Source organism: Convolutriloba macropyga, chromosome 8 (assembly GCF_964194025.1).
Source record: "Convolutriloba macropyga chromosome 8, txConMacr16.3, whole genome shotgun sequence".
Classification (NCBI taxonomy): domain Eukaryota; kingdom Metazoa; phylum Xenacoelomorpha; order Acoela; family Convolutidae; genus Convolutriloba; species Convolutriloba macropyga.
This window is the reverse complement of record NC_134475.1, coordinates 1,911,366-1,932,739: the sequence shown is the minus strand read 5'-3', so window position 1 is coordinate 1,932,739 and position 21,374 is coordinate 1,911,366. Positions and strand designations below refer to the sequence as shown.

The 21,374-nt window shown below is 32.3% G+C and overlaps 1 protein-coding gene across 1 annotated transcript in view; it reads left to right on the top strand.

Annotated features, from left to right (window-relative positions):
- LOC142344314 (uncharacterized) overlaps nucleotides 1-21,374 on the top strand; it is a 57,149-nt gene that overhangs the window by 12,241 nt on the left and 23,534 nt on the right. The window contains exon 2 of the mRNA XM_075395902.1: nucleotides 78-359. Coding sequence (XP_075252017.1) covers nucleotides 234-359 — 126 coding nt within the window. The 5' untranslated portion in view covers nucleotides 78-233. The remainder of the gene's footprint in view (nucleotides 1-77; nucleotides 360-21,374) is intronic.

Genomic DNA, 21,374 nt, shown 5'->3' with positions numbered 1-21,374 from the left:
TCAATTTTCGCAAACTTTTGCTTTTTGAAATCAGGGTTCTTTTCAAAAACATGCATGGTTTAATTGCGGTGCTTCAGGAATGTTAACAGTCGTGGAGTTGCAGTTGGAACCGAGAAGTCTCCAGGAGGAGAAAAGAGCTGGGAAGAGGAGGAAAACGGGGAAAAATACGAATGGAGTCAAAGTAGAATAAGGAGTGACCATATCTGACAGTAAACAACAACAAAAGTAGCAACATGTCTTCTTCTAATTCTTCTTTCTCTCTCTCAGTTGTTTTGCAGTCTGTGACGTCATTGATGAGGAGCAAGAGGCAACAGTGGTGCTCTTCTAACACTAATTGCTCAACTAGCCGATTTCTACAGGTCAGAGTAGTGTAGGTTGTGTGTGTGTGTGTGTGTGTTTGTGTGTGTGTGTGTGTGTGTGTGTGTGTGTGTTTGTGTGTGTGTGTGTGTGTGTGTGTGCTTGTGTGTGTGTGTGTGTGTGTGTGTGTGTGTGTGTGTGTGAGTGTGTGTGTGTGTGTGTGTTTGTGTTTGTGTGTGTGTGTGTGTGTGTTTGTGTGTGTGTGTGAGTGTGTGTGTGTGAAACCCTAAACGAGAAACATCCCTCTGTATTTTTTCCGAAAATTCCATCAAATTGAATTTTGATATGCTTCTATTTCAAAAATTATGAGCTGAATAATAGTAACAACTTTGTTTTATTGTTTTCACCATATAGTACACACCATCGTCTCGAATTTTAAGAGGTAAAATGGTATCAATGAAGACTGAACTTTCATAGCAGCCAAATTTCATAGCGATTTTTATTCGATTTTTATCTTTGTCAAGAAACTCAAACACGCAGTTCGCTAAAAAACAAAAAAAATTAAGCCAGTAATTCACATTTTTAATTAAAATTTTTTTAAATGTTCAAATAGTTTTCTGGGTCATCATTCAATATTACCTGCAAACAGGAACTTTCGGCGTTGAAACAATGTTTTATTTAAAAAATTAAGTTTGCTTCGACACCACGTTAATGGGGGGAGGAATTATATGCTCACCTTGTTTTTCTTTCAGTCAATTTTGGCCAATCAAGATATGCTGATCGCAGAGAGGTTTAAGTGGTATCATTAGAAGGCTTTTGAAGCAAAGAACCTTAAATTAGAATTTTTTGAAGAGTTATTGAGTTGTGACTTTTTTCAAAAGTTTTGAAAATTGTATATTGGTCGTGAGTTTGTTGGTTTTGATGTCATTTTTACTCAATTTAACACATTTTTAGTTAAAATGATGTTTCAAGTTATATTTAGAATAAAATAGGAAAAAATTGCGTGCTTTCAATAGACGCGCAAAGATCAAAAGTCTTATTTTAGTCCCATTGCGGATCTTTTTTCGATGATTAGTAATCAAAACATTTTGCGCAGCTGTTTTTTTCTAAATTCTATCAATACTTTTGGTTTTTTATTTTGATTACAGACAACTCATTTTGCATGTTAGGTTTAATTAATGACCGATCCCATTTTTAATTTAATGATGCCAATTAAACATATTTTGTGTTCAGGGAATAGTTCAGTGTTTTTAAGACTTCAACGCCGTATTTTCGGTATTGTATTTTGACTTTTTGAAGTCTGCACGCTTCTGCTGCACCTTTTTTGTCTTACGATTTAGCGCGATCAATCAGACATTTGAGTGGCTTCCCAAGGTCAGAGTGAACTTATTTTATTTTTCCTGTTGGTATTTAATGGTTGTTACCATTTTGAGAAAATTTTAATGAGAAACAAAGAATACTATCAAACATTGCGCCTATTTGTTCTTTATATCAAAATGTGGCTCGGTTTTTTTAGTGCCAGGCGCCATTTTTTTCTAGTAAAACAATTTTTGATCCGTTTATCAATCTTTAATAAAGCTCTCACGACTTTGATACTACGAGTTTTCATTTAGACAATTTCTGCCTTTTGTTTATTGTTCACATTCGGGTTTCTTTTTCAAAATTTTTTGCATTATTACAAAAAAGACAGCGCTGATTGCTATTGGAGTCGAGAAGAGCCCCAGATGGAACACATAAAAATTAATTGCTCATCTCATGCTTTAAATATCTTCGACAATTTTTTAAAACTTTTAGTAGAACTTTGTTATTGCCTGTTTTTGGCGTTTTTTATAGTCGTGGCGAAGAGTCAGATTAAAGACAAGTCTCATTAAATTTGTGTTGAGGATCAAAATTAACTTAAATGATGCCTTCAGTAGATATTTTTTGTTTTTTCAAATTTTTATCTTTTATGATTTTATTCGATTTCAAAAATATCGAAGTTCTTTTTGAACTGATCCCTTTTTGTAATTACATTGTTATTCTTTTTGAAGCCAAGTGAATATATATATATATATATATATATATATATATATATATATATATATATATACAAAGTTTTCTTTAATAGCTAATAATTCTATTAGCTTCATTATTTTGTGTTTTTTGTAACTTTTTGTATGTTTTTGGGTTTTGCCTGTATTGGTTGTTATTTTTAGGTTCGTCTCAGCCATGAGAGTCATCATTAGAGTTCTATAGAGTTATTTGTAGGTCTATCTAGCGGTTGTTAGTTTAGAGATATGGGTTGCTTTTTTTGAAATTACTTGGTTTCATTAAAATTAATGAATTTTTGAGTTTTGCTTTTTTTTCTATCTTTTGACGACTTTTTACCTCGTACCATTAATGACAAGTTACTTTTTCTTTCATGTGAAGACAATTGAAATTTTGAATTTTATGTTTATGGTTTTTTAACTTCGTTACTAACATTTTGAAAAATAGATCTTGAGTTAAATATTTTTTTTGTGTTTGCTCATTTTGTTTGTCTTGTTTTTAATTGCAACTCTCATCGGCCCTCTAATGTGTCTTGGCATCGTTTAATTTTTTGCGAATTTGATTTTGTACTAACCTCCGTTTCATTTGATAGACAGCTAACTCAAAAATGTGGATGAGCGGGGTCGGATCATTATGTGCAAAAGACGAACATTACCGAACCTCCTTCTTAAGAAAATGTCATTTTAATACTGCGTCCTAAAGACAGTTAGTTCTCGATTGCTAGGCGTTATACAAATATGTCATCGCCACTGTAAGGTGAAACCATTAAAACTTTATTCAAATAAAGAAGTTCTTTAATAAGCGTTTGCAACTTCTCAACCCTTCTCAACCCCGTTATTGGCTTGAATATCTACCAAATCAAGCAGAAATGGGAAAAAGTAAAAATAATAAAGGGTAGATCATAGATCATGTTTTCTAAATTAAATCTTGATGTTTTACCAAGTTAGCACAGATATTTATACCAGTCAAGTTAATAACAATCTGGTTATTTTTTACTTCATTAGAACGAGCAAAAATTGACCTGGGTAACACATTTCGAATTCAGTTGAAAAAAAAATTAATTTTAATACATTTTCTCGAGCAGAAAAGAAAAACGTTTTGGTCAAGTAGATACCAAATTTTCTCAAAAACAAAAACTATTTTCTGAACTGAACAAAGATCCAATTGATTACCCAAATTTCAAACAGATAACCCAAATTGCAAATTTTTTTCAGAGCCAACGCTTTTGGAGTGTCCCGCTTGTTTTACCCTACTTAATTGTCTTCGATTTTGCATTATCAAAATAGATTTGTTAGTTAAGTGCTCTGGAACAATTAATTCATCAATCTACCAAAAATTCATACAGCCTCTGGTAAGAAAAAAGCACAAATTCAGCTGCAAAGGGTTAGAAATAATCAAATAAATAATCGCACAATGAGGCCTTGACGTGTGATTCGATGAGTTGATCTAAAATCAAGGAAAAGAAAAGATAGCAGCAATGATCATAAGTTAAATAAGTGAAGTTGAAGTCAAAAACTTGTCTAAGAGAACGCCGTAGATGTTCGCCTAAGACAGCCCAGGTCGAGGTTATAATTTGTCCTCGTTTATGACGCAGACCGTTTTTGAACGCACAGAGGGGGTATGATGGTGCGTTCAAACATACACCGGCGAGGAATTTTTTTTTGAACGAGCAACATAAACGCACCAAGTACTTAAAAGCCCAACTGTTTTCTCAATCTGTTATCAGACCTTCAAGGGAACAAAAATTGCAGGCCAAACTCACAAATTCAGCAAATATATGGTAGATTCTAGAAACTAAATCTTAAAAAGAAATCCAGTTTACAACAAAAAGTTTTCGAATATTTTGTGATAATAAAAGATTCTTTTATAATAATAAAGGTCGAAACCTGAAAAGTGCTTCGCTGTCGATTGGTTTATTCACACAAAACTATAGCGTGTCCCATAAAATTGAAATAAGCGAAAATTTTAAAAGCCACTGGTTGAAGTTCAAAGGTCAAAGTTCAAATTTAAAACATGTAAAAAAATGATGAATGAAAACTTAATGGAAAAACGTTGACTTTCCTATTTGATGCTCACTTGCCTGTTTTTGACGTTTTCGAACGTTCGCTTATTTCAACTTTATGGGACAGACTATATGTTTGCGTGTTTAGAACTCGTGTTTCAGCTCAACAGTAAACGCATTTAAACGCATTTACATACACATGCATAAACGCATTCACAGCAAATCAAAAAGAAAACAAAACAAGAAAACAAAATGAAAAGTCAAATTGGCGCAATAAAAAAATCTGAATTTTAATATACCGATTCTTCTGGTCTCCTAACATGTCTTCTAGCGCTATCACGATCACTGCTTAAATTTTGAATTCTCATCGACGTAACAAAGTTTTTTTAAATGTAATTATTTTTGAGAAAAGAGGGATCCTCGCCATAATTCAAATTCTTTCGATTAAAAAACTTATGAGACGCCTTAGAGCTAAGTGCGGTTGGAACAAGAATTCGTTGCCTATTAATTTATACTTTTATGATTTTATTCGGTCGGGGCACCAAGTTAAAGCTGAATCTCTAATCCTAAAATTGTTTCGCATAAGGAAAACTTGTGTCGCCTTTAGAAAAATCCCGCGTTCTTTTCTTGCTAAATTGTTTTTTATCTATTGATGATGTGGTGCTAAGCACATTCAATCATTTGTTCTTTTTGACTTCTGTTTTCTAATTTTTCTGTGACGTCAACCATCTTGAAGGTTAAAATAGACTACATTTTTCATAAGGGGAAAACGATTTCACTCTCTTTTAGTTCTTCTCATTTTTATCTTTGGTGCAACGGTTTTGATTATTGAATGCGTTAATTTAGCTTGGTTATGTTTTTCAATATTTTGCAAAATTGTACCTCTGAATTTTAATACACAATAGTAAATTGAGAGTATTGTTGGGTATTATAAACAATTATTTCATAAGTGGGATAGAAATTGCCTCTTCAATTCTTTGGAGGTTAGAGTGAACAATAATTTATTCAAACTAAACTGAAATTAATTTCATTGAAAAAACTGCAATTAATTCCTCCCCTTTTTTATTGCTCCTTTTTATTAGCTATTTTGTTTTTGAGAGACAAAATGGTTCTATATCCATCTCAATTCAGTTCGCGATTATTTAGCGTTTCTTTCTTTATTTATTTTTGTATAGTGATTATTAATCTTGTTTTTTGTGCAAAACCACCCCAATTTTCTTTTGTTGCTATGTATTTTTCAAAACTCGAATACACGGAGAAAATGAAAACTGATGAACTTTAACAAAAAATTGGACGGATCAGAATGTTTCGAGCATTTGATATGATTGTCTTCAGCATTTGATTTTTTTCTGAATTTGCATTTTCTCATAGTTAAAAAATACATGATCAGAAAGTATAAAACATAAGTAATTACAAAGATCAGTAAAAAAAATGGAGCATTCTTTGTATTCGGACCCTCAATTTTTTTTCTGAAATTAAGTTTTATCATGGTAAAAGTCGCATGATCAAAAAGTGAGTACAATACAACATAGAGGATCGGTAAGGTGCGTTAGCACATAATGTTGCAACCGCGCTCACATTTTGACCTAATAATCGGCCAAACGAGGAAGGAAAAGAAAACTTTCAAAAAAACAAGTTCTCTTTGAAGTTAATTGGGCACTGAGTCCCAAAATTGTTTTAAAGGCACAACACTAAATGAATTAAATAATGCTGCATTGGAGAACCGATGATAACCACCATAAACATGATTGAGACAACAAAACAACAAAAACTTATTCCTATTAAACTAAACATTAATGTTTTTAAAAATTTGAAGTCAAAATAGCATCAGATGAAGCCTTAGCTGAACAAATCAAATTAGTTCACTTCAAAGCAGATGTAACCTATCTTCAAGGAGACTTTGTAGCAAGTCAAGATAAATAAGAGTAAACAAGGCAAAATCACAACAGCCACCAACAAAATTTATATAGGTTCTTATCTAACTCCCTCGGAGCCTTTGAGACCAGTTTTTAGTGGGAAAAAATTCTTTAAAACCACCCATTTTCAATTAATGGGATTAGGAGGCAAGATAAACAACAAAACCAATTAACAAAAATAGTTGTTGCTTATGACAAAAATCCGTATTTATTTTTTACAATTTTAATTTGTAAATTGCGCCAGATAACACCTGAAAAAGTCTAAATAACAACACTTAAAACATCAACTAATATTTAGTTCGCTTCATAAAAAAACATTTTATTACATCTCCAGAGAACACTGAAAAAGTCTTCAAACGAATGAAACTGAAGTAAAAAACGGTTTTTTCCCGTTATAGCCCTCTCTCCACGAGATTCATGGTCAGATAGCCTACCCCCCCCCCCCCCTCCACAACAATAGTTTTTATACCACAATGGGGGCAATAGTTTCATGTGGGGAAGGTAATGGGAAACAACCACAAAAAATACTAGCTGTAAACTGAAAATGTTGATACTGTTCTTTTTCACTTTAATATAGAGAGCCATTGAGACTTCTTATTGTTCACATTTAGTCATACGACCACAATGGAAAACGACAAGTTAAACAAAAAATAAGATGTGCAGTTAAATTTTGTCAGAGAACGTTGTCGAAGCCCTTAAAACCATGAGCTATTCGTTAAAACTATTGTATCTGTTCAACTGTTTTCATCTTTATAAAGCTATGTGGAACCGTCATAATTGTAGTAATATGACTCAAAAATAATAAAGTAAATTCAAAAATGACAAATAAACAAAAATGAGAACGTTTTCTGCATTGGAGCCACAGACGCAAAATTAACAAAAATGGTTAAACGATTTAACAAAATTCTAAAGAGAAATTTCAAGTCATGTTTAATGAGACTATGTGCCAAATCGACAGATATAAGATTTGGCAGAATTATAAATTTCTTTGATTTTCTTTTGACCAAATAATTTAAAATTATTGAAAAACTTAAACTGTAAACAATTATAAACCACAAAGATTAGTTCCTCTCCTCAAAGGAAGCTAAATCAAATCACAATTTAGGAGTCTATGTCTTAAGACAGCAGATTAACAACGAATAAAGCAAGAACATTTCGAAAATACAAAGTTGAGGCCATTAAAACGATAAGCAATCAATTGAAAAGATTATGACTGTTTAAATGGTTCCTTTTGAACATCATTGAGATCCCATATTAAGGGCACAAATCAAAAAAATACCAAAAAGATTGACCGCAAGCATTGACCTATATCCAAAAATTCGGAAACCACGTAATTTCAATACTGTAAAACCAACATAAAAACAATAAAAAAGAGAACTTTTTCGGCTCCTAAAAATTGGATGAGAGTTGTCGTTGGTCAGACTAGGATTCAAGTTGTCAAAAGAAAAAACTAAAAGGTGCAGATTTCAAAGTATCTATTAAATTTGTCAAAATTAATTTATTGCAATGACAATAATACCATTAGCTATCAATTGAACTCCTTAAATTTAATATTTTATGTCTACAGAGGAAGCAACTGAGGCTTGCCATTGTCCAAAATACCGCTACAAAAAAAAGAAAAAAGAACGACTTGTACATGCAAATTTTAAAATTTCAGTTAATTTTTGCAAAAAATGGTTTTAAAAGAGTTAAACGCCGATGCTATTCGATAAGAATATTTTGTATAGACATAAAAGTTTTCAAAAGAACATTTTTTAAAGAAACTTTCAAAGGAAGATTTTTCGAAGTATGGACAAAAAAAATCTAATTTGGAAATAGCTTTTTATAGACAAAGGATTTTGTATAGACAAGGGATTTTTCTTTCAAAAATTTTCTCTAAAAAAGTTATCAAAAGACCAAGATTGTTTTGTCGGTCAATCATTTTGTTTAGAGAAACAATAACAAACTTCACACTGGAAGACAAAAACACGGGTACCAAATAGTTCTCAGCTCTAGAAACTCTTTTACCTCGTAGTAGTATTCGAATAAATAAAAAAGTAAAATAGATTCATTTCTCAAAAGGCGTATGACATAAAGTTTGTTAGATGCGTTATGGCATTGAATCTTAATTTTTGAATTGATCAATTTTGTCTTATTTCTGAATTTTATCTTGTTTTTAAGGTGATAATCTGACAAAACAAATTAAAACAACTTTCAGAATGGACAGATATTTAAAAGTCATAATACTTTCTTATGTAAAACTTGCAGAATCGAAGTCATGAAACCCATAATTAAAAAAGATAGTCGTTAGAAAGAATATGCTTCCATCCACTAGAGCGAAGTTGCAATCTGTCTGCGCTTTCTGTGACCTCAATTCACAGGTTGACTGAAATTCGAAACAAAAGCAAAATTCAAAAAGTGACGAAGATTTTCCTAAAATTTATATTTTTGAATACATAGAAGCCCAAAGGTATCAACTGAATGCTTTTTATGGGTTCAATTGTATCATTTGGTGAAATCCACTAGTTCTTATCTAGATACTCGGACGTAAAAGGGCGAAAAGACAGCAAATGCGGGCAAATCAAATATTGAATTTAAGTTTAAGAAAACTCTTTGTGGAAGCCATGAAAACCATGATTTTCTCTTTGACAAAATAATACATAATCATTGAGCCATTTATGTTTTTAAATGTGAGCAGTCTATATTTTGTTTGTGGTTTTTGAGACTATTGTGCTCTGTAATAAGCATAGAAAATACAACAAACAAAGTTTTTTTCAAAAGAACACCGTGCCCTAGTAGAATCATAACGTTTTTGATTGTCAAAAACCACGATGAGACCAAGACTAGCCGTGATTTTGCTACGTTTTTAGTAATATCAAGTAATTGTTCCAGTTGGAACCGAAATAGATAATTTGGCAATATTTCATATCCAAAATAACAATCGCTTTTTGCTTAATGATTGTTTGAAGTTATTGTTTCAGAAGACAGGCAAATTTTTTATACTAAAACGCTCAATTATTATTATCTGATATTCGATGGGTCGTGAAAAAGTTTGAGAAAATTTGTTATGACAACTGTTAGGTTTCCGTTTTTCAAAAATTCTTCTCCTTGCTAAATACTTGGTACGTTAATTTGGAACTGCTTGGGAAGCCACATGGAACTATCACCAGTAGGCTTTGAATCGAATTGTTTTGTTCTTTAACTAATATAAAAAAGATAAAATTTAAAAAAAAAACTGACTGATTACAATCCGATTTTTTTGGATTCTAACAGATTAGACCAAGATTGGACCAAAACCAGCCCTGCTATCGCCGTTCGTCTATTAAAAATACTCAATTGTTTCGAATGTTATATATCTAGATAATTTGTTAGTTAAAAGATCAAAAATATATGCTGCGGTTTTGAAAATCACAAGTAAAAATAGCAATGTCCAATAATAAAGTGTCAGACAAAAAATGAGAAAAGACTGAAAAACATTGAGTCAGAAACCAGACAAAATTGATCAATTCAATAATTAATATTCAATACCATAACGCAACTAACAAACTTTATATTAAACACCTTCTGAGAATCGAATCTATTTTACCTTTTTTAATACGAATACTACACTAAAAGGTAAAAGAGTTTCTAGAGCTTAGAAAAATTTAGTTTTAATGTTTTTATCTTCCACTGTGAATTTTTTTTACTGCTTCTTCAAAACCAAAAGACTGAGGGACAAAAACTTCTTGGTCCTTTGATAATTTTTAAGGGAATAGTTTTAGAGGTAACCAAATTCGAAAATAAGATAACGAACAAATTCAAAAGAAAAAAAACAAATTGGAAATATTAGCGAGCTCGGCTAAAAAAAAGAGCCCAAAAACTACTTCATTGTGTTGTTTTTTCAATTTTCAGAAATCAATTTCACTTTTTTGGCAACTTTTGAAGAGTTCTTTTTGATTTTTCAGAGCTCCGAAAATTTGGATTCAGAACAGTCTACAACAGTTTAAAATAGATTTGGGTATTGGTTTTGGACAAAGCATGAACAAGCTTTTCCATTTTGTTCTCATTGACCTGTCAAGCGATTGAATCAATTTTTTCAGAACAGTAATTAAGAATTATGTAAAAGATTAGACAACGTTTTGCTGCGGAAGAAGCTGGGAAATTCGATTGTATCTTGGAGAAAACTTATAATTTAGTTATTTCTACCATACCATAAGAAGAACGAAAAATAATTAGCACTGGCTGTAGGCATTTTCAGCTGTTTTTTTCCATCCATTGCAGAGCACCCGCATTCCGATTATCTTTCAGCTATTTTTCCTCTAATTTTAGATAGCCTAATTTATATTATTCTCAGACCATGACTAACGAGATTTGAATTGCAGGCTTACTGAGCTTAATTAAAAGAAAACAATAATTAGCTTAATTAAAGGAAAAACAAGGAGACTGGGTAATTTGCGTTCGCAAATAAAGTTCCCAACCCGCTCATCCACATGAGAACAGATAGAAAACCTCAAAAAATTCAAGTATTTTTTGAAAAATTGTGTACGAACAAAAATATCGCCTCCAATCGCAATCATTTCAGTGTACATTTGTCCGCATTAAAATGATGAAATCTGCCATTTTTAAAAAAGCCAGGAAGGACGAACAACAGAATCAAACAAAAACAACAAACATTAAGTACATACAAAACTTTCTGTCCATTTAAAAAAAAACTTAATAACAAAGTAAAGGTAGCATCTGATAAAACTGAAACTGAGCAAAATAATTGGTACTTTACTAGAAACGAAATGGAATCAGTCCGTAATAAGGCTCGGTTACAATTAGAAATCTGAAATTATCCAAACTTTTTATCATCACTGACGCCTATATAGGAGGGCATTAAATTAGGAACTGTCTTTATTCAATTTTTTGTGACGTTACAAATAGAACAACAAGTAGAGACAACAATCAAAATTTCAAATGAAACTTGTGAAAAAACGGTGTCGAAGCCGTAAAGCCATTTTCTGCCCCTCATAGTATGTTTGGTTGGACCTTTCTCGAATGTCAATAATGTAATAGGGGACCTCTCATCAATGAAACTAGGTAAAAAAATGACAAAAAGAAACAAGGAATGGGGTAAAAATAAGAAACAATGTCTGTTTTTCGAAAACAATTATTTTCAAAGTCATAAAGGCCATTAGCTACAAAATGAAATAATTAAGTAGGACCTTTTATTCGTCGGAAGAAAAAAACTTGACATCTGTAATTTTCAGATTATCTCTAACGTATACAAAACAACGTCAAATATAAGCATAAATCAAAAATTAATTTCCTGTTGTTTGCAAAAAACCTTTGTCGAAGCCATTATAGTCATAACGAATTCTATGAAATCTTTAGATTTCGTACACTTGCGCCTATTCTCCATGCCAACAAATTCATTTTTGACCTTTAATTGACGAGACTAGAAGTCAGAGTATAGGCTCATCTAATCCCCCATAAAAAGCCGTTGAGATTTTTCATTCTTCGGGAAATTTGAGAAGACTAGAAGACAAAGTGAAAACGACAGTTAAAGACAAAAGAAAAACTCAATCAAAAGGTTCGAGAAAATGGTGTCGAAGCCGTTAAAACCACTATATGTTCCTATAAAGATTTTGATTTGTGAAATTGTTCCTTATTTTGAACGTCATTATGGTGTTTTGTGAACTGTCAATAAAGTCACAATGTGACGAGAAAAAAACAAGAAAAATGCTCGAAAATGAACAAATGCCTAAAAGTAAAAAAAAATCTGAAATCTGGTAGTGTCGAGGCAATAAAATCATAAATGAACGCGTGAAACCGCAATAACCATTTAATTTAAATGCAGTACAAAAGTGAAGCACTCTTTGTTTGCTGAAACTAAGCTACAATTGGGCCAAATTAACAGAAAATTGGTGGCAAATTTCAAAAAGCCCATCTTTACTTAAAAAAAACAAATAAGTTTAAAAGTCAAAACGACCATAAACTTTCGAGTAAATACTTGGTACAGTAATTTGGAACTGCTTAGGAAGCCACTTGGATCTATCACCATTGAGTTTTGATTTCAACTGTTCTGTTCTGTAACTATCATAAAAGAGACTGATTTTGTTCTTAATAGAAAAATCGACTGATTACAACCAGAATTATTTTTGGATTGTAACAGTCCAAGATTGGACCTCAACTACCCTTGCTGTTGTTGTTCGTCCACTAGGAACCCAGAGCACTCTCAATGGAATTTTATATAGGACTAGTACACTTGAAGTTTACAAAGATTGTTTTAGTGGTGCTTGGGTGTGTACTTCCGGCAAACTTAGTCAAAGTGGACCAAAGAACCTTATTTGGCGCAATTTTGGATGAAAAAGGCTGAATTTTGAAATATTTACCCATAATTTTAGCCAAAAAGTTATTAAAATTAGTTAGCAATACTTTTTTGTCTTTCAAAATCAATTCAACGACAATATTGTTAACAATTTTAACATATTTTAACAAAATTGACTGTATTTTAGATAAATCTTCAGGAAAATGTGAATGAAAATAGCGCAAATCAATCCCAATATTCACAAAAATTTCAACCTCGAAAAGGAATTTCAAAAAATATATATTTTTAATTCCATATTCTACGCTGGATGGGCTTTTTTATACCACTCACAACTCTCTGCGATGAATAAATCGATCGATCAAAATTGTCTGAAGAAAAAAACAGATGCATATATAGCTCCTCCCCCTCAAGAGGAGCTGGAACAATAACAAAGTAAAACGAAGCACCCAAACTGAAATTAACCTAAGGCATCAGTGATGGAAACAAAAACTTAGAATTTAGATGATTAACTGATTTCTTAAGCTGAAACAATCAGCTGTTTTTTGTTTTTTTTTTTAATTTTTTGAAATAGTTCAACAGTTTGGTCAGAAATTTGGTCAACAGTTTGGTCTTAATCTATGCAGCTATGCCAGGTAGATTTTTGCACTATTGTTCATAAATGTTGTTCAAAAATTTATGATCTTGGAGAAACGTTTGCGATAATCAGACTCATGCAAGCTTTTACAAGACAGGCATTTTTCGATGCTCCGCAGGCCTAGGTACATACTTATGAAAAAACAATGCGCGACCAAAATGTACTACGAAAAGAACATACTCGACTGATTTCAGATATGAAAAGACGTTAGCTGGACTTTAAGTCATGCTTGACTTTAGCTCGACTCACATTTCTCTCAAAAGACTTTAACTGGACCCCAAATTTTTTCAAAAGAAACTTTACAAAAGACCCAAAGTTAGCTTTTACTCAACTCAAAGTTAGGGCTGGACTCAGGCTCGTCCCAATGTTTGCAAAAAAGGTTTTTGCTGGACTCAAAAAGATTTTTTATGGTCTTTTCATAACCAAGTACAATCGAGAAAGGCCTTTTCATGGGTCCATCATTTCTGTTATCATAACCAACAAAGTCGAACTAACCTCTTTTCATGGGTTCATCATTAGTCTTTTCATAAGTCTGCTTTTTGCCTCTAAAGTTTTCCGTGCAACTCTTTCGTTCATTTTTGCTTATAACATAGTCAGCACGATTGCTAGTTCATTTTTACGATGTTCAAGAACCACACATCCCTCGAAAACCTGCATTCATGAGAAAACGTGAATAAGGAAAAGAAACGGGAACAGAATCAGTAAGGTGATGTAATGCTCTGAAATCGGTCAATTGATCACACACCGCACAAGATCTTGTGCGGTGTGTGATCAATGGACAGATTTCACAACATTGAATCAACTTTTTGATCCTGTTCCCGTTATCTTTTGCTCATTTCGGGAATCTTACTGCAATTACTATTAGGCATGCCAATTGGAGGAAGATTATGGCAAGCTCCAGAGTATTGGGCCAAGATTACCGGGAAAGTTGTTGGCATCTTACAGAAAAAAGTAGAATTTGCGGGCGGTTTTGGGTTACAGCTTGCCCAAACAAGGACGGAAAGTTTCAGGGTAATCTAGGTTTTATCGTGAGTTAATGGGATAGCCGTGTTTTCTTTCCAACCCTCTTTAGTTGACGAGGAACCTAACACTCAAATGGTTTTTTGTTCAAGCAATTTAGGCCACTCAATATATTCATCGTAGAGGGTTGTGAGTGGTATCATTAGACAGCCCGTTCAGCGTAGAATATAAAACAAAGAAGATTCTTTAATTTTCCTTTTTCCACGGAGTTATCGAAGTTAAAAGTTTTGTCATCATATTAATAATTTTTTGTGTTTTGGCTCACATTTTCCGTCTTTTTACAGGTTTTGCCAATTTTGCTGAAAAATATGCTTCAATTCTCAACGATAATTTTTTTTCGTTTTACATCTATAGAAAGAAGGGTGTTTTTGAGCTGCTTGAGTCAAACGTCTGGCTGAACCTTTTGATAAAATTTTCAAAATTGAGCCATTTTTCACCAAGTGGCACGAAATAAGCTTCTTTATTTGCCTTTTTCCTAATTTGCCGGATAAAAAACATCAAAACTACTGAAACAATCTTTGTTAAATCACAAGATGGCCATTTTTACTTTTGCTTCTCTTTAAAGTGTTCTTGAAATAAAATATTGTTGGTTTTTTGCTAATTTAACTGGATGATTATTCAAAAAGCGTCTTTCATTTTTGATTAATTGACTTTATTGCCAAGTTATCCAAATTCATGCTGTTCGGGACAATTACGTGTTCTTTTTTGACGACAAACAGAAAAAGCAAGGATATTTTTGGTCAAATCGTTGTCTTTAGAGTACAAAAATAATTCGGATTGGAATCACTTTTCATAAAAAGTTCTTTGCATTTTTTTTAATTTTTGTTTTAATTTCAGATCTGAACAATCGAATGCAAGGCCTACTAATGACAGGTCCAATTTGTTTTCAAAGAAATTTCAAGGAAACCTTTCTTGTTTTTTAATCGAAATCTTATAGTCGTTTCGATGCTCAAATTTACTTGTTCTCATTCAAAATAAACAACAAATTACTTAGCTTTGCCAATTTTTTCTTTTTCTGTGTTGAACTTGTATCTTAATGTTCTTCAGAGGAGTTTTAAACAGTTTTCACAACAAATATGTTTTTTGATCATTTTCAGAACTTTGAAGTGTTTTTCTTGTCTTATCACATTAATGCCATGTCAGATATCACGTCGTTGTCGTTTAAAAGGAAGGCACAATTGAATATATAATTTTTTTTATTGAACAAATTATGGTTTTACTGGCTTCGACACCGAGGAGATATTCTTTATTCAATCTATATTCTATTAGAGATTAAAAGAATTGTGGTCGTTATTTGTCATTTTTTTGGAGTCCTGAAAAACTATATGTATAATTTCAAGTCCTAGCGGCTACTTATGGAGAAACAAACTAACCTATTGATTGATTTAAGTTCGTAGCTCATGTTGTTTATGATTTTGAAATCATTTTTTAAAAAGTTCATATATTTCAACTGTGCAATTTGCTGTTTTGTTTCTTATTGCGTATTCTCATTAATTATAAGAACGAAAAATGCTCAGTTGATTATAATATCTAAGGTTTTTAGTGCATTGCCCACTGTTTTATTTGCTTCGACATCGGTTCAATTTTTGTTTTTTGTCTGTATCTGTCGCTGTTTTGTAGACGTATGACATATACTGAGGAATGACAAATCTCAATAGTTTTCTCTGGAAAAAAAGAAACTATTTAATGATCTCAGTTGATAACTATTGTTCTATGATTTTGAAATAAATTCTTTCGAAAAATACGAATGTTCTTTTTAACTTTACCTTTTTCATGTTCTATTTGTTTACTTGTTCCCTAGCCTTATTAATCAGGGGTCACGCATCTAATTATAAATGTTAAAAGGAAGCACAATTGGTTGTGTCCGATTTCTATGGAAGATATTATCGTTTTAGCGGCTTCGACACCGCTCTGTCTCACAGTTTATTTGAATTTTTGTCGTTTGTCGGTCTTTGTCGTTTGTTTTTGTGGACGTGCAACCTTATCGGAGTATTGACTTGTCTCAATGTTTTCATATAAATTTCTGAAGGAACTTAAATCTTTGTAACGATTGCAGTTGATATCTATTAGTTTTCATTAATTGAAATTTGTTGTTTTCAGAAAATGAAAACGTATTTTCTAACATCGCCGCCTTGTTCTATTTAGTCCACCTAATTATTTACTGAATTAGTGAAAAGGTTCAAATTAGTTTCGTTAGTTTTATTTGACGCTATTTTGACACTGTGCTAATTAAGTTTTTCGTTCAGAAAAATAGCCTTTGAGATTGTGAGGTAAATATTGCTTGTCTCTGAAGTTTAATTCTGCTGTTTGTCTGGTCTCGCAGTATTAATAATAGCTGGTCTCATCGGCACTTTAGTTTGGCATTTTTTTCTTCACTACGTGATTTGATTTGGAAGCAATTTTTTATTCATACACCAATAAAGTTTTTTTAATCGCTTCCTCATTTTATAGACAGTTAAGCTCAAAAATGTTGATGGACGTGGTTTGCATTTTTGTGCACTCGGATATTACTGAGTTTCTTTGTTTAAGCCGCAAAAATAATGAGACAATGAGATGGATTATTGATCTAAGAGTTAAACCGATATACGAGTTTGGCGAGAAAAACCGAAATTATAGCAGTACTGGTAGGTTTTTGAAGTGATATTTAGCTGCATCAGATAGAATCGATTACTCAAAACTGAATCCCGATACTTTTTAAAGAGCCTCGGAAGGTAAAAATTTTTCGCAAAACCATTTTTTTTTTTGCTAATTGTGCCTTCAAAACAGTTTACATCTGCAAGGCGTGAGTGCTCAATATCCTGCAAAAAAATGCTCTCCTTGTAAGACTTGTGAGATCTTGTAAAATTGAAATTCGTTGTAAGAGTCTGTAAGATTTTGCCTGATAACCAGGACATCGACTAAAATAAAATTTGAAAAAAAGTTCAAATAAAATTTGAAAAAAAAAAGAATTTTTCAAACTGTTCTAAATCTAACATGCGCCCTAGATCTCTCTTATAGAAGAAACAACCATATCTCGCGATTGAACCATGCAACATAGTATTTTATGAATCCACTTATCATAGGAACTACAAATTTACTGACTTTTTATCCTCTAGCTCTCAGTTTAAATTTTTAATGCTTTGAGTGTATTTTTATCTGAATAACATTAGTGGTTGGAGGCGAACCATATGAACATAACCTCTATTTTTGCTTATTTCAATTTTTGCCAACTATATAGAATCAGAGAAACAAATTTCTAGCTTCTATGTCTTTGAACAAGATGAAGGCAGCCCCGTGGTAAATGCAGCCATGCGATATTTGTGTGCATGAGCAGTTTCAAAATGACATTAATAAATTTGAAAAGGAAAAAAAGCCGCGAGCGAGACATGGTAGTTACGCTTTAATAGTTACGAAATATCTCTCTCTCTCTCTCTCTCTCTCTCTCTCTCTCTCTCTCTTTCCCTCTCCCTCTCTCTCACACACACACAAACACGCACACACACATACATACATACACACACATACACACACACACACATACACACTTACACACACATACACACACATACACACACACAAACACACACACACACACACACACACACACACAAACATACAAACACCATACACACACACAAACACACACACACACATACACACACACACACACACACACACACACCATACACACACACACACACACACACACACACACCATACACACACACACACACACACACACAAACACACACACACACACACAAACACCATACACACACCTCGCATTCACAAAAGCGCAATCATCAAAGTGCAATTTGACGTCACAACTAAGGCAAACACAGAAACATTTTTGAAGGTATGAAAAGACATTTTTACTGAATTCTTTGACGGGCATTTGTTCAATTCACATTATGGTAAGAGCTGTCAAAGAGCGCACAGGTAACAGCGGAGGCACTAAATTAAAGAGAGAAAGCGTGCTCGAAAGGTATTGAGTGTGAAATTTGCGTCATATTCACTCTCTTTTTTGTTCAGTCGATTTTGACCGATCGATATATTCCTTAGAGGAAGTTGCAATAAGTATCATTAAAAGTCCTTCAAGATTAGACTACTTTAATTGGAGAGTTTTTGAGAATTGAATCTTGATGCAGTTGATCAAAAGCCCAAAAATTTGAGTTTTGTCTAAAATTTAGAGCTGTTCTTGAGCAATACTGTTGTACTGTTGCTCTCATTGATTTTTAAATTTAAAAAAGACGATTCGTCCAAGTCTGTGTGTAACATAATGTCCCAACGTACCACTCAAAAAAGACTATTCGCTATCACAGAAATAATTTTTTGAGATTATCACAAGACTTAAGAAATAGTATTTGATAATTTTGAACACTCTGCTTTCTTTTTTGAAAAGATAAAAAAGATTGATAAGTGTTAGCAAGACAAAAACAACAAAAAAAACTTGATGCCCACTTATTGAAGGGAAAACTGTTGGTTCTTCAGTATAAGTAGACGTTCAAAAAACAAAACTAGCCGGTCCGCTAGATTCGCATTCTTGTAGCTCTGATTAAACGTAGCTCTGATTAAACTAAAAAACTAATTTTTGAAAAAAAACCAGATGGTCAAACAAAAAAGTAGAATATTATCAGATGCTGTAATTTTTATTTTTCTGAAAAAATATAGATATTTCTGTACTCATTCTTTTTTGTCCAAGTTTTTGAGTTTTGATTTTAAAAGAAAACGCACAAAAAATAAGCGGATTTTCTTTTTGACATTGAATACTTCTAGAGATAGCATATGATAATTGCGTCGCAAAAATCATCCTGAATGCTGGTTTAGTTTAAAATATTATTTCGGCTTTCTTTTTGTGTACGTATTTTATGGAAAAAGTTAAAAAGGTCTTTATTTTGTGTGCTGTTGTAACTGGATTTCATAATTAGGCTTACTCCTAGGGCTTAGTGAAAGAATACAGTAATCATCAGTGCGAAGGTCCGTGACGCTAGTAAATGAAACTAATGAGAACAATTTTGAAATAGCTTGCCGTTATAGATTCACCAAATCTATCTCTTTGAATTTTATTTGAAAAACGTCTCTAGTTAACTTCAATTTGGAGAATAAGTGAAAAATTTAAAAACCAAAGTATAATTGTTTTTGGAAATCATCGAGCAACTTTTATAGATAAGACAAAACAACACGTATCAAAAGCAACGACAAATGCAGGCAACAATAAAATATTCATTTTCGGAAACCAAAAGTAGCAAAGTCAAAATTGATAAGGTAAAATTTGATATCGCCAAAAAGATTTAAGTTCTTTTTATTTGCTAGCTTAAAAAACTATTGTTTTCTCCGAAAAATAGCAAGTGGGCTAAAAGAAGTACAATCAAGGAAGAAGATCAAAAACACATTGTAATTTTTCAAAAAAAACACAAAAAATGTTAAAATTATTGACTATGAATTGAAAGGATATTCAAACGCACTTTATTAGGGAGAAACTGAGACTAGTCTTGAATTAGAATATGAAACATGAAAAACATTTTGCACACAACAAAGACAATACTATAATGAAAATTAAGATTAATTGGAGACAAAAAGCGTAGAACACATTAAAGGTTAAATATGATCTGAAACAATTATTTAGCAACGCTTTTTGTTCAATATAGCAACAATTAGGCCAGCAATTTTTTGAGAGTAAAAGTCACGGCAGCGAAAAGAACTGAAAAAGTGCAAAACCAAAAAAAATCAACGATTTTGAAAATAAGTAGCATTAATATGGCGTTAAAAAGTTGGATTTCAAGGGAAACCATTAATTAACTACTTGATCCTTCCATTGAGTGAGAAAACCAGTCACAATGGAGACGAATTTGCTTTAAAAATGTCTTGAAAACGAACCAAGATAAAGAACAGCAAACACTGAAGTCGAAATGCAGCAAATTGAAATATCATTAATAACAAAAAGGAAAAAATTAAAGAAATCCCGAAAAAAGCAGCACCCCACACAGTTTGCATTCTTTGAATTTTTAAAATAATTAGGAGCGCAATATTAGTCCGATATAAGAATAAGGAATGTTAATAAAAAAAATTAGATTTTTGTTTTTATTGCCAAGAAATAAAAATTGTTGAATTGAACTAAATTCTTTTTTTTTTGTTTTTTTTTTTGGAAGTTGGATTCAACTATCAATGAATGGCATACTTTTCATTTTTTATATCTATTCTAGTCTTCTCCTGGGACAATTTGTCCATTGAAAATAATGATTTTATCCGAAGTGTGTTTCGGGCTACAGACTCATTATAGCCATCCAACATCAGCTAGTTATCGTAATCATTGCTTTCTTACAAAATTTACTCTGTTGTTTTTTTCAAGTGAATCTTTGATTCTTATATTCCCTTTTATTTTACTGTTGATATGATGTTTATCCATTTTAAATTTGCTTCTGTCTTGTTCGATTATTTAACTGGGTTACCACAGTGATATAACCATTAATTAATTGTTTCTTAGCAAACTAATGATAAATTGTGTAAATGAAAGCGCATAATCATGTTTTTAATGGTCTATAAAAAGACATGATGCAAGTTTTAAGAGAATTGGTCAAGCGCTATTTTTTGTTTTAATCAATTATTCACCAAATTTAATACATAGATTAAGTTTACAACAAATGCAATGGTCTGTTTTTGTGATATTTAAAACTTTAGAGCAGTAAAGTAGTAACAAATTAACACCATAAAACGCTAGCCCTATGCAATTTTTCTATTTAAAGGTTAAACCACTACTTTAAAAGTGGACCATCAATGCTCAATATAAGTCAGATTGCTCAATTTCCCTTAGCAAAAGATATTCTAATTTTTATTTTTTCGGGCAACATGGTGTGTTTGTAAGTGTGTGTGTATTTTGTGTGTGTTTGTGTGTGTGTGTATATGTGTGTGTATGTATGGATATGTTTGTGTGTTTGTGTTTGTATGTTTGTAGGTGTGTGCTTGTGCGTGTGTGTGTGTGTGCGAGTGTGCGTATGTTTTGTGCGTGTCTGTGCGTGTGTGTATGTGTGTTTGCGTGTGTGTGTATGTGTGTATTTGTGTTTGTGTGTATGTGTGTGTTCTTTCTGTGTTTGTGTGTTTGTGTGTGTGTGTTTGTGTTTGTGTGTGTGTATGTGATTATCTGTGTATATATGTATGTGTGTTTGTGATGTTAGTGTGTTTTTGTGTATGTATGTGCGTGTGAGTTTTACTAGGTGTGTGCGTGTTTGT